General features: G+C 65.9%; 2 protein-coding genes across 2 annotated transcripts in view; one reads left to right on the top strand and one right to left on the bottom strand.

Annotated features, from left to right (window-relative positions):
* The window catches only part of DGAT1 (diacylglycerol O-acyltransferase 1), a 16,171-nt gene extending 6,201 nt beyond the window's left edge, over nucleotides 1-9,970 (top strand). Inside the window, exons 6-21 of the mRNA XM_023741619.1 lie at nucleotides 9-155; nucleotides 4,625-4,712; nucleotides 6,882-6,922; nucleotides 7,031-7,116; nucleotides 7,201-7,253; nucleotides 7,414-7,519; nucleotides 7,668-7,958; nucleotides 8,212-8,315; nucleotides 8,405-8,443; nucleotides 8,531-8,572; nucleotides 8,653-8,697; nucleotides 8,767-8,879; nucleotides 8,982-9,047; nucleotides 9,220-9,307; nucleotides 9,403-9,465; nucleotides 9,549-9,970. Coding sequence (XP_023597387.1) covers nucleotides 9-155; nucleotides 4,625-4,712; nucleotides 6,882-6,922; nucleotides 7,031-7,116; nucleotides 7,201-7,253; nucleotides 7,414-7,519; nucleotides 7,668-7,958; nucleotides 8,212-8,315; nucleotides 8,405-8,443; nucleotides 8,531-8,572; nucleotides 8,653-8,697; nucleotides 8,767-8,879; nucleotides 8,982-9,047; nucleotides 9,220-9,307; nucleotides 9,403-9,465; nucleotides 9,549-9,704 — 1,528 coding nt within the window. The 3' untranslated portion in view covers nucleotides 9,705-9,970. The remainder of the gene's footprint in view (nucleotides 1-8; nucleotides 156-4,624; nucleotides 4,713-6,881; nucleotides 6,923-7,030; nucleotides 7,117-7,200; nucleotides 7,254-7,413; nucleotides 7,520-7,667; nucleotides 7,959-8,211; nucleotides 8,316-8,404; nucleotides 8,444-8,530; nucleotides 8,573-8,652; nucleotides 8,698-8,766; nucleotides 8,880-8,981; nucleotides 9,048-9,219; nucleotides 9,308-9,402; nucleotides 9,466-9,548) is intronic.
* A 1,748-nt stretch (nucleotides 9,971-11,718) lies between these two features.
* The window catches only part of HSF1 (heat shock transcription factor 1), a 21,352-nt gene continuing 20,754 nt past the window's right edge, over nucleotides 11,719-12,316 (bottom strand). Inside the window, exons 11-13 of the mRNA XM_004387397.2 lie at nucleotides 12,224-12,289; nucleotides 12,052-12,121; nucleotides 11,719-11,925 (exon numbers count right to left, since the gene is read on the bottom strand). Of these exons, the coding sequence (XP_004387454.1) occupies nucleotides 11,720-11,925; nucleotides 12,052-12,121; nucleotides 12,224-12,289 (342 nt within the window). The 3' untranslated portion in view covers nucleotide 11,719. The remainder of the gene's footprint in view (nucleotides 11,926-12,051; nucleotides 12,122-12,223; nucleotides 12,290-12,316) is intronic.

The raw sequence follows: 12,316 nt of genomic DNA, 5'->3' as shown, positions 1-12,316 counted from the left end.
CGCCGGAGGACGGGTCCGCGGCACTCGAGCCAGGCGGCGGAAGAGGAGGTGCGCGACGCGCCCGCGGGCCCCGACGAGGGCGCCGGAGGGGACGCGCCGACCCCGGATCCGGACAAGGACGGAGACGCCGAGGTGGGCAGCCACCGGGAGCTGAGGTAACGTTGTGCCTGACCCCTAATTTCTGGGCGCCCGCCCCAGCGCGACCCTCCCGGGTCCCCCAGGAGTGGCGGGAGCCGCGCGTGCTCCGAGGCCGAGAACCTCATCCCGGACTTCGCTGGGACCGCGTGTCCCGCGGGTCCCTGCGGGGAAACTGAGGCTCAGGGTAGGGTGACTTGCCAGGCTCCCTCAGGCGGGGGCGCGGGGCTGAGGGGAGCCTGGTGGCAGCCCCACCTCCAGATCCCCCTGTCTGTGCATCCTCGGGTGTGCGACGGGGCTCCTCCTGGCGCCTTGGTGGGCTGGTTCGGCGCCCTGAAGAAGTCTCTGCTGTCTGGCAAGAGAGAGATGGGATTGGGGTCCCTTCTGAGAGCTAGGAGGAGTGCCTTGAGGGGTAGGGAAGGCTCCCAGAGGACAGCAGGCAGGTGGGGAGGGGGCCAGCAGGAGCCTGGGACTGTGTATGAGGAGCCATGGTGTCTGTTTCTGCTCAGGGTGAGCGGCAGTGTGGAAAAAGAGGTTCTCCTTCCTGCAGAGCCTCCCGAGGGTGGTCTTCACAGGGATCCCTTCCTTTCCTGTCTCGGACCCCCGCATGGAGTGGCTGGCCAGCCAGGGCCCTGCTCATGCGACAGAAAGACAGAGTTGGGTCTGGTAGCAGGACTCTTGTCCCTTGGCTGTGGTACAGGAGAGGGAGGGGCTTGGAGTGGACATCTTGCAGGTGGGTGCTGTGCTTAGCTGATGACAGACAAGAGCAGCTAGGGGTGCCAGCCTAGGCATCGGCTCTCTCCTCCAAGCTGGCCCCTGTTGTCCCTTCGCCCCCCTCAGGCCCCCTTCTGCCCTTAAGCCTGGCCTAGGGGCCCTTGAGGCTCTGGTCGGGGAGCAGTTGAAGGGATAGAGGTTATCAAGGAGGAAGTGGGTGGTTGGTCAATCGGTTGGCAAGAATTTCTTCTCTGAGTAAGCAAGAACTGAGGCTTTCTTCACGAGACACTGTGGGCGGTGCTTGTGGGGTACACCCCGGTGCCAGGGTGCAGGCATTGCCCCTGTCCTCGGGGTGCTCACAGTCCACCTGGGAGATAAGATAGCCTGAGAGTTAGGCAGGTGGAGGAGGGAGCAGTGTGACCAAAGGTCGGGGGTGCCTTGGGGCCAGAGACGTGGCTCTCCCCAGAGGGGGTTTCCTTCCTGTGGACCAGCGCTAGGGGTGCTGAGGGGGCTGGCCCAGCACCTCCTGTCTGGAACGGAGGTTCCTGGCATTCACCTCTGCTAACTAGCCAAGTTCTGTCCTGGAGGCAGGGGGTGGGCTAGTGTGACCTCTGATGGGGATGGGAATTGGGGTTCTTTGTGTGAGATGGGGGGTCCCAACTTTGGGCAGAACTGACCCCTGGGAGAGGTAGGCAGAGCAGTCACTTTCCTGCTTTGCTCTGACCAGATGGCCAGCAGGCCTCTTCTGTGCTCCTGCTGGCATGGGGCTGGGGTGAGGCCAGGACTGGGGTGCCCTGGGGAGGCCACGGTGGTCTGGACCTGCTGAGGTTCTGGAGACGTGCCAGCTCCGTGTGCTTGTCCCTCAAGCCTCTCTTTGGCTCCCCTCCTGGTGTGCCCAAGCCACTGCCTTCTCATCAGCCCTCCCCTACCTGCCCCCTGGCCCTTCCTCATGATTCCCTGCGCTGGGCCTCCTCCCCTCCCCCAGACTTCCTGCTCACTTTGGGCTGGACAGGGGTTCAGCCTCCGAGTGTTAGCTCCTTTCTTCCGGCTGTGGCAAAGTGAGGCTGTGGGGCAGAACCAAGGGGACTCCTTTCTGCTCGGCCCCGCGGCCCACCCCTTCCAGGCTCTCTGCACCATCCTCTGTGCCCAGTACCCCTGCAGGCCCTCGGACGTGGCCTCCGGGCAGGGCCTTCCGGGATGTTTGTCCCAGGGCATCCTCTGTCTACCTGTGGCCCGGAGGCTGTCAGGGAGGAAATGTCCAGGAGGCAGCTGCTGGGAGGGAAGCTGGACTCTGCCTGCCTCTATGGTGTGCTGCACCCTGGCCCTGAGTGTCTCGTCTTCACACTTGGGCAGGCTTCGAACCTTGACGAGCCTCTGTGTGCCCTGGTGTGCGTGGGGACAGTTACGCCTGCTCACGGTGTTGGCTTGGAATCAGATGAGATGACGCCTGGTGGTCTAGGAGCTGCATCATGAGGGCAGTCCTGACCTGTCCTCTGGGCCAGGCCCTGTAGGAGGTGGAGTCTGGGAGTGGGTGGGGGACGCTGGCAGGCCCTCTGGTGGGGGAGAGGGTGGCAGTGATGGCTCTGGCAAGCTGGCTGGATTGGCTGCCCCATGCTGGCATCCTCACCTGCTGCCCTCTGTTCCACTTGCCGCTGACCACAAAGCAGGGTGGGCCTCTGGACCTAGCAGGAAGTGGGCTTCCTCCTGGGCAGGGGAGCCCTCACCTGTGGGTGTGGGAGTGGCCAGGAGGCCTGTGGAGGCCACCCCAGAAGGGTGGGCGGGTGGGGGAAGGCCTCAAGAGCCCGCCTCAAGGTCTTACACAGATGGTAGTCTGGGGATCTCAAAGGAGGGAGGGATCTGCCAAAGCTTTCATGACATCATCTGATGTCAGATTTGCTGTCACCTTTGAGACTGCCACGGATAAAGCCAGCATGGCCTGGTGGCCCAGGGGGCAGCGGTCACCAGTTGTGATGCAGTCCTTGGGTGTGTGAGCCGTGTGAGCCCGAGGAGGCCAGCCAGGGTCTTGGGGTATAGTTCTGGTGGGCACGAATGGGCTTGAACTTGGGGGAGGGGGCAGTGGGGATGAAAGATAAGGGACGGCGGCAAAGGCTGGGCCCAGGGCAGGTCCAGGGAGACCATCCTCACAGGACAGGTGGACCTGGCATGTGCTCGCCTCCAGGTGCTGGTGGCAGGCGTAGACCTAGCCTTCTGCTTGTATTGGGAAGGGCACCCAGGCGACTTCTGCCTCCTGAGCAGGGCGGGAGGCCGTGCTGAGGGCCAGTGGTCATTTGGAGATGCAGCTCCAGAGGGAGAGGGAGGATACAGGTTCAGGGTGGGGCTCATCTGGTCCAGGTGGAGGTTACAGCCCCACTGTGTGGCCCAGGACACGCCCAGGGGAGGGAGCAAGGAAGAGGCCCGGAGGAGCTGCCCCAGGCTGGTGCTTAGCTGCCTGCCAGCACATGGCGCTGGGGGCCAGGCCAGGGTGGCGTGGGCCAGGCAAGGTGGCAGACCTTGACCTGGGGAAGCAAAGGTCGGCCTGTTGCCGCCACCCTGGCCAGTGCTTGGGGAAGCGGCCCCTCCTGGGGCCCAGTGCTCACCTCCAGCAGTTGCCTCTGGCACACTGAGCCCCTCCCCGGCGCTCCTGCCCCATGCCCCCAGCGCCCCCGGCGTCCTGCAGTGTCTCCTGCCCCGTGCCCCTAATGTCCCCCAGTGCCTGCTGCCCCGTGCCCCTAATGTCCTCCAGCGTCTCCTGCCCCGTGCCCCTAATGTCCTCCAGCACCTGCTGCCCCGTGCCCCTAATGTCCCCCAGTGCCTGCTGCCCCGTGCCCCTAATGTCCCCCAGTGTCTCCTGTCCCGTGCCCCTAATGTCCCCCAGGGTCTCCTGCCCCGTGCCCCTAATGTCCCCCAGTGTCTGCTGCCCTGTGCCTCTAATGTGGTCGGATTTGTTCTCCAGGGGGGTTTCTTGGCCCCGGAAGAACACAGCGCCTACCCTTGAGTTAACAGGGCCAGGCTGTGATTTTTCGAAAACAACTTGAGAAAAACAAGGAGGCCAGAGGCCCGAGCTTGAGGGCCAGGCCCCACCCAGGGAGATGTTGGTCAGGCCAGGGCTCAGGCCTGGGTTCCTTCCCCACACGACTTTCATGGCCAGTGAGGGGACGGAGGTGCGGCTGGGTGTAGGGTTCTGCAGGGTGCCGGGATGAGCAGCTGAGCAAGGCAGACCTCAGTGCCGTGCCCTGCGCCCTGTGGACCCCCAGAGTGGACTCTTACGGCTCTAGCACCACCGTGTAGCCAGGGCATGGCAGCAGCCAGAGGCCCTGGGGACAATGCTGGGGATCCGGGTCTAGGAGTGCCCACCCCACGAAGCTGGGCCCCTCCTGCAGCCCCAGGGGCAGGCCTGTGGGTGGTCCTGGAAGCTCTGCCCGCTGTAGGCCAAGTGGCCCTCCTCCATCACATACCGCTGTCTTCTTCCGGCTGTAAGTGGGGCCCTGGGTGTGTGGGGCAGAGAGCATTTAGGGCGAGTGTGTGTACCAGGACTGGTAGGTACAGAACAAAGGGCTCAGCCCAGATGGAGGGGCTGGGCTTCGCCTCCCTCTGGCCGCATCTTCCGATTCCTGCCAGTGAGCCCTGGGGCTTGGCGGTGGCCACAGGTGCTGTGGCCCTGTCCTGGCTCCCTGCAGAGGTCGTCACTGCCTGGTGTCAGGGCAGCGCAGAGGGCCCAGGTGGCCGGCTGCCTGCTCTGCTCGTGCCCCTCACCAGGTGTCTTCTGCCCTGCCAGCTGTCACCGCCTGCAGGAGTCCTTGTTCAGCTCTGACAGTGGCTTCAGCAACTACCGTGGCATCCTTAACTGGTGTGTGGTGATGCTGGTGAGTGGGGCTCCACTGGCCGCACGGCTGGCCGCCTGTCCTGGGCTCTGTCAAGGCGCTAGTGGGGTTGGGGTGCGGGCTGCAGGAGCAGGTGCAGGGCTGGTGGGGGAGGACTCAGCAGCTGTCTCTGCAGCAGTCACAAGCGGGCTCCGTGGGCCAACACATAGTGTGCCTTCTCCTTGAACCCAACAGCCCCAAGGGCGGTGGGGCCGCTGACTGGGCGTTGGGGGCTTGCCCGAGGCTGGGGCAGTGGCAATGGGACAAAAAGCCTTTGTGCTGTAAGCTGGGCCTACAGGGCACAGGGCATCCTCCAGGGGCTTTGCCAGGTGGGCATGAGCCCCTGGGGAAGGGCTGACCTGGAACAAGGACAGGGAGGGGACAGGCTGGGCAACCACTGGGCTGGTGGCCCTGGGCTGGGGAGGGCCATGGGGCTGTGGCTGGGGGCATGTGGTGGGTACAAGGCCTCCCTGGCAAGGTGTCCAAGGGGCGTCCGAGGGGCCCTTGTGGGCATGGCTGGGGCCCAGTTGGCCAGTGGGGGAGAGCAGAGCTGAGGGGATGGCTAGGCCGCCCAGGCCCCAGCCCCCACCCCCCAGCCTGGCTCTAGGAGGCCCCCAGTAAGGTGAGTGGGCAGCGCCCCGGCCTTACCCTGTGGCCCGTGCACCATGGTGAGTGTCTTGGAGAGGGGCCCAGTGCCTCTTGGCAGGTGGCCTCTTTCAGGCTGGCCCTTGGTGGGGCCATGGTGCCGCCCTGCCCTGGAAGCAGTTGGCATGAAGGCCTCTCTGGGCCAACCCTCAGCTGCTCAGGGCTGATCTGGCCTGTGGTCCTGAGCCCTGCCCAGATGTGTCGCATCTGCTCTCAGACGGGCGGGGTGCCTATGGCTGCCTGTGGGGAAGGGGCTGTATACACCCCAGCCCACCTACAGTCTCAGCCAGCTGTGGTGGGGGCCACACAGCCTGGTGGGGTGAAGCAGGGGGCAGTGATGTGTCCTTGGCCCTCCAGAGGCCATTCTTGGCCCTGGGGTAGTTCTGTCAGGAGGCAGCGGGGCCCGGGGAGGCCCTGTTGCTAGCCCTAGGCAGCACTGTCTGCCCCCCGGCGGCCCTGTGGGCTGGCCTGGCCCTTCCCTTCCGCATGGCCACTGTGTCCCTGTGGAAGACTGCGGTCTGCGTGCTGGGCTTCTGCTGCCCCACAGTGGCCTGGGCCTCAAGGTGGGCACTGTGGGTGCTACCATTGGCAGCTCTGGCTGCTGCCTGCCGTGGGTCCTGACAGGACAGGCCACTACCAGGTGGTGACTGTGGGCCCACGTGTGTGTCTGGCAGAGGCGGGCGGAGCAGCCCTGCAGTTGGCCTTGCATCTTCTTATGCTGCCTTCCTTGGGACCCCAGTGAGGGTCACCCACCAGTGACCCCTTGCCAGTGCTGCCCGTCACAGTACTCATCATGGGCTGGGCTCTGGGGGGTTAGGCAGACTCACAGGTGCCAGAGGTGCTCGTGGGCTGGTGAGGAGGTCTGTGTCCCCGCAGAGGTCAGGCACCCCTAGCCCCAGGCTGGAATCAGGATCCATTTTGGTCAAGGGCTCAGGTCCTTGGAAGCTGCTTCAGGGCCAGGTGACTGGGGTGTGGGTGCTGCTGGCAGCAGCTGAGGCAGGGCAGGGTACACGAGCGGCCCTCCATCCCTCCGCCTGGTCCCTCCGCTGTCCCCCAGCGCGTGGGCTCCTTTGCCGCAGCCTCTTGCCCTGATCATGCTGTCCCACCTCTGCCCAGTGTTCAGGGCCTGGGGCAAGAGAGCTACCCTCCCACTCCTCAGCTTGTGCCACCGGGAGTGACTGTCCCCTGGTGCACTGCTTCCCTGGGGGCAGGCTTGGGTTTTGTGGCTATATGCCTTCACCAGTTTAGGGGCAGATGAGGGCTTCAGAGCAACTCGTGGGTGCCAGTGCTAGGGCTGTCCACTCCGTGGCGGGCCCCTTCTGATGGGCAGAATGACAGTGACCTCTGTTTGCTCCAGCACTGACGTGGGGAGAGGCCGGTGGCCAGCCAGCAGGGGCTCCTCTGGCAGGACTGGGGCAGCACCGCCCTGTCCCTGGCTTTACCCCCCAAGTGCTGGGAGTGCTGCGGTGGGGGTGCCCCTTGGCCAGGGCTAATGGGGCTGTGACTCCTGCCCTCTCTCTCTTGCAGATCTTGAGCAACGCCCGGTTGTTTTTGGAGAACCTCATCAAGTGAGTCCCTCCCAGCCCCTCCCCGTGTGTTCTGCCCCAGGCAGGCCCCACCCACTGTGGCCACGGCCACACTACTCAGGCCCCACCCTCCACCCCTCCACCGCCCAGATACGGCATCCTGGTGGATCCCATCCAGGTGGTGTCTCTATTCCTGAAGGACCCCTACAGCTGGCCCGCCCTGTGCCTGGTTATTGGTGAGCTGGGCACTGGGGAGGGGCTTAGGGTGGGGCGGTCGGACACTCTGGTCTTGAACCTGCCCTTGGCGTTTCTGTCCCCAGCGGCCAACGTCTTTGCTCTGGCCGGGTTCCAGGTTGAGAAACGTTTGGCGGTGGTAAGCAATGCCCCTCGCCCGCCTGCCATGGTCCCCACTTGGTTGTCCAGCTGTCCCCACCAATGCGGGGACTCCAAGCCAGGACTGCATCCACCCTTCCCTCGGAGGCCCCCAGGGGACTGGGTGCCCTGGCTGAGCTCCTGCCCCCTCCCTGCCGCAGGGGGCCCTGACGGAACGGGCGGGGCTGCTGCTGCACGTGGCCAACTTGGCCACCATTCTCTGCCTGCCAGCGGCGGTGGCCTGCCTGGTGGAGTCCATCACTCCAGGTGCGCCCCCTCCCCCTCCCTCCCGGTCCTGGCCCGTCCTGAAGGTCCCCAGGAGAGCCCTGGCCACGCTGGCTCCTTTGTCAGGGCTGGGGCTCCCTGGGGGGCTGAGGGGGAAGGGCCGCGCATCGAGGCCGCCTCTCTCCTGCAGTGGGCGCCGTGTTGGCGCTGTCCGTGTACACCGTCCTCTCTCCTGCAGTGGGCGCCGTGTTGGCGCTGTCCGTGTACACCGTCCTCTTCCTTAAGCTTTTCTCTTACCGCGACGTGAACCTGTGGTGCCGTGAGCTCAGGGCCGCGGCCAAGGCCGGTGAGAGGCGCCCGGGGGCTGGGGCCCGCATGGCCAAGCCCAGCCCGAGGGCCCTGCTCGGGGCCTCTGCAGACAAGGCCAACGGGGCTGCAGCACAGCGCTGGGTGAGCTACCCCGACAACCTGACCTACGGAGGTGAGCGCCCGGGGGCGGGGCCTGGGGGAGGCGGGATCAAGAGGAAGGCGGGGCCCGGAGGAAGGTGGGGCCTCTAGGGGCGGGGTCAAGCGGGAGGTGGGCTCGGGGGTGGAGCTAAGAGGCAGGTGGGCGCGGAGGGGCGGGGCTGAGAGGAAGGCCCGCCTCGCTGAGCGGCAAGGATAGGAGGCGGCAGCCGGAAGGTCCAGGACCGTGTCGGTGGGTTCCGGTGCCAGCCCGCCTATCCGCCTTTCAGATCTGTACTACTTTCTCTTTGCCCCCACCCTGTGTTACGAGCTCAACTTTCCCCGCTCTCCCCGGATCCGGAAGCGCTTCCTGCTGCGGCGGCTCCTAGAGATGGTGAGGCGGGGCTGCGGGAGGCTGGACAGGCGCCCGGCAGGCGCTCAGCCGGCCTGCAGCTCAGGCGGCTGCTCTGCTTCCCTCCGCAGCTGTTCTTCACGCAGCTCCAGGTGGGGCTGATCCAGCAGGTACGGGGCGGGACGGGGCGGTGGAGAGGGGGCGGCGCGGGGGCGAGGGCGCGCTGTGCGGGCTGACGCCGTGTCCCTCCTCCGCAGTGGATGGTCCCCACCATCCAGAACTCCATGAAGCCCTTTAAGGTGAGCGGCTCGGGCCCTCCTGGGGCCGGGCGGTGGGGGTCCGGCCACGGCCAGCTGGCTGACTTCTGTCTCCGCCACAGGACATGGACTACTCCCGCATCATCGAGCGCCTCCTGAAGCTGGCGGTGAGCGGGCGAGGCGGGAGCACGGGTGAGTGGGGGGCGTTCCGGAACCGACAACTCCCCTCCACACAGGTCCCCAATCACTTCATCTGGCTCATCTTCTTCTACTGGCTGTTCCATTCCTGCCTGAACGCCGTGGCCGAGCTTCTGCGGTTTGGAGACCGGGAGTTCTACCGGGACTGGTGGTGGGTGGCCTTGGCATGGCCTCGGGCTGGGGACTGGTGTGGTCACGTGTGCGCGGGGCACGGCCGGGTGTGCGCGGGGCACTCCTGTTCTCTCATCCGCAGGAACTCGGAGTCGGTCAGCTACTTCTGGCAGAACTGGAACATTCCTGTCCACAAGTGGTGCCAGAGGTGGGCGGGGTGTGTGCACGCGTGTGTGTATGTGGTGTGTGTACATGGGTGTGCTCATGACCAGGCACGTGTGTGCACACATGCTGGGGTGTGAACACTTCTGTGTGGTGTATATACATATGTGTAGTGTGGACGTAGGCTGCCGTCCCACTGTGGCCGCTTCCCTCCGCAGACACTTCTACAAGCCCATGCTTCGGAGGGGCGCCAGCAGGTGGATGGCCAGGACAGGGGTGTTCCTAGCCTCGGCTTTCTTCCACGAGGTCAGTGCAGGCCGGCAGCCTCCATCTGTGGCTGCGGGGTGTGCCCCCGGGGTGGGGGTGATGCCCGCTGACGCGCTTCCCCCCTCCCACCGCAGTACCTGGTGAGCATCCCCCTGCGCATGTTCCGTCTCTGGGCGTTCACAGGCATGATGGCTCAGGTGAGCGCCCCGTCCCCCTCCTCCCGCCCACCCTCCATTCCCTGGGTCCAGTGGAAGTCTGACTTTGTCCCACCTGCTCCCAGATCCCGCTGGCCTGGATCACTAGCCGCTTCCTCCAGGGCAACTACGGCAACGCAGCCGTATGGCTGACGCTCATCATCGGACAGCCGGTGGCGGTGCTCATGTACGTCCACGACTACTACGTGCTTCACCACGAGGCCGCGACCACGGGCCCCTGAGCTTCACGGCCGCCCCGCTCCCACTCACTGCCCACCGCCCAGAGCCTGCCTTCTTGCCGGGGTGAGGATGGGGGTTTGCCAAGAGCCAGAGGGGCGACTCCCCGCAGGCCTGCCACCTCCCTCCCTGCCCTGGGAGGCCTCTCTGCCCCTATGGGGCCCCTTCCCCTCAGGGATCGGACTGTAGCAAGGGGCGGGCGGGGTGGGGTCGCCGCCCTGCAGTTTGTACAGATTCTGCCCGCAGGGCCGAGTGTGTCAATAAAGTGCTGTCCAGTCCAGAGTGACTCCCTTGCCTGCTGGGGACAAGCTGCGGGAGGCGGGGCCTGGGGCACCTGCCTGGTGGGTCAGGAGTGAGGGCCGGCGGCCTTGCCCTCCTTTCTGCCGCCCCGCGGCCACGGAGCTCTCCGGAGCGCTTGGGCTCCGCGGTTCTCCTCCCTCCCCGGCCGCTCCTGCGCGGTGCTGCGTGGCCGAACCGCTGCAGGGAGCACGCAGCGCGGCCAGCAGGGGGCGACACAGCCCGCCCTGCATCGGGCCGGCTTCACACCGGCGCTGCCCCTGCTGGTCCCCCGTGGGACGGGGTTGGTCCTGGGCACTCCGCCGGGGAAGCCCGGAACAAAGGCTTGGTGGGCTTCCCGGAAGTGGGCCTGTGGTTTGGGGGCGATGCGGGGCTGGGGGCTGGGACAAACACAGAAACTCTCCATGGCTCTCTCCCAATTCAGTGTCTGTCTGATGGGCAGGGACTCCCCAGAATTAAAAGACTGATCTCCACACGGGGGCCGGACTGCCAGTGACCCTCACCTCGGGGCAGATAGTGCCTTCACCCCAGACACCCAGGGTGTTCCCGGGATGGAGCTCGCCCCCGGCCTCCAGCAGCAGGCTCTCTGCCTTCCTGCCCTGTGTTGGCAGAGTGGCCCTCAGGCCTTGCTCCCCACCAAGTCAGACGTGAGGCTGCCACCTTGGTGGTGGAAGGCGGTGGGGACAGCCTTGGCCCCAGGTGCCCTGACCCTTCAACTGTGGCCGGACAAGGCTCAAGGGAGGGCTGAGTGCATGCAGGTGGCAGACGGCAGGTGGCCTGCGGACTCGGCTGCCCCAGCCCCATCCTGCACCTGCGTGACCCCAGGGTCATCTCTGCTCTGGACTGTTGAGGTGACGACCACCTCCCACTCTGTTCTGGCCACACTCCTTGGGGCTGGCACCAAGTCCTCTCTCTGCCCCACAGCAGAGGCTGGCCTGCTGATCCCGGGGGCTCTCTGGGCAGCCACCACCTCAGGCTATGTCAGAAGGGGCAGTATGGGGGGTGAACTCTTGGGTGCCCTCAGGGCAGAGTGACATCAGGGCCTGGAGGGAAGGGCAGGGCAGCACCTCAGCCAACCTGTTGGTGGGGTCAAGCCCTGGCCACCCCCCTTCTGCTTGCTCTGCTGGAGTGGACTCCCAAGGACTCCTGGGGCCAGGCCACTGCCCTCTCCCTGGAGCCTACCCTGAGCCTGCAATAAAGACCGTGGGCAAACACTACTACCCTGGCTATCTGGGGCTCCCCCCGGGGCAACTGAAGCCCGGCCTCCAGGCCCCTCCCGTGCCGACCCTCCTCACCGCACCCACATCCCACCTCCCCACCCTGGGGTGGGAGGAAGCACACAGACAACGGACGCCTCAAGCGTAGGGCACGTTGTTTACAGATCTCTGTCCGTGTGTGTGTCTGCAAATCTCTACGGAAGGGAGTGGGACTTCTCGGTAAAAATCCAAAATATGACTCTGACTATTAACAACGGCAGGGCCAGTCCAAAGTGCGCCTGTGAAGCCCCCACTAGACCGGGGGCTCACAGGGCTGGAAGTGAAGGCACCGAGCTGGGCAGGCCCCCGGGACCGCGTCACCCCTGACCCAGGCGGGGCTGCGACTCGGCCACCTCCAGTCAGCCCCTCCAGCTCCTCTTCCTGCCCCAGGACCCTGGACCTCGCCCCTCGGTCAGCCCTGAGCTGGGGGGAGGGTGGGCGGCCCCACCTGGCTCCTCCTGGGGCCTCTAGGAGATGGTGGGGTCCTTGGCTTTGGGGGTCTCAGAGCCCGTCAGCAGGGAAATGGTGGGGTCCTCCGCGTAGTCATCCCCCTCAGAGAAGTAGGAGCCCTCCCCCAGCTCGAAGAGCACGGGCAAGTCGCTGCCCCCCACGTCCACCGGTCCAGGGTCCACCAGGAACAGGGGCTGCGCCGTGTAGTGCACCAGCTGCTTCCCTGGGGGGGGGAGGGGGGGCGTGGGTCAGGGTGGGGACAGGGCGGGCGGCTGGGCTGGGCTGGGGACGGGGCAGGGGCTGTGGGTCAGGGTGGGGCCGGCACGAGGCGGCGAGGGGATCCACTCACCTGAATCCAGGCCGCTATCCTCTGCCTCGAGAGACCTTGGCGGCTCCTGGGGGGATAGGAGCTCCTGGATCTGCCAGCCGCAGGGAGGGGGCAAGTGAGGGCTCTTGCTGCCCTGCCCCTCACTCACTCCCCCCTGCTTCCCCACCCCTCCCCCACCCCTGCCCCCACACACGCTGGCCAGGCTGCTGTCCAGGTCTGGCAGGCTCATGTCCGGCACGGTCACCGAGGGGTTGAACAGCTGCAGGAGAAGGACGGTTCGTTAGGG

This window comes from Trichechus manatus, unplaced genomic scaffold (assembly GCF_000243295.1).
Source record: "Trichechus manatus latirostris isolate Lorelei unplaced genomic scaffold, TriManLat1.0 scaffold00185, whole genome shotgun sequence".
In the NCBI taxonomy this organism is placed as follows: Eukaryota; Metazoa; Chordata; class Mammalia; order Sirenia; family Trichechidae; genus Trichechus; species Trichechus manatus.
Note: the sequence above shows the minus strand (reverse complement) of the source record. Positions and strands in the feature narration are given on the sequence as shown.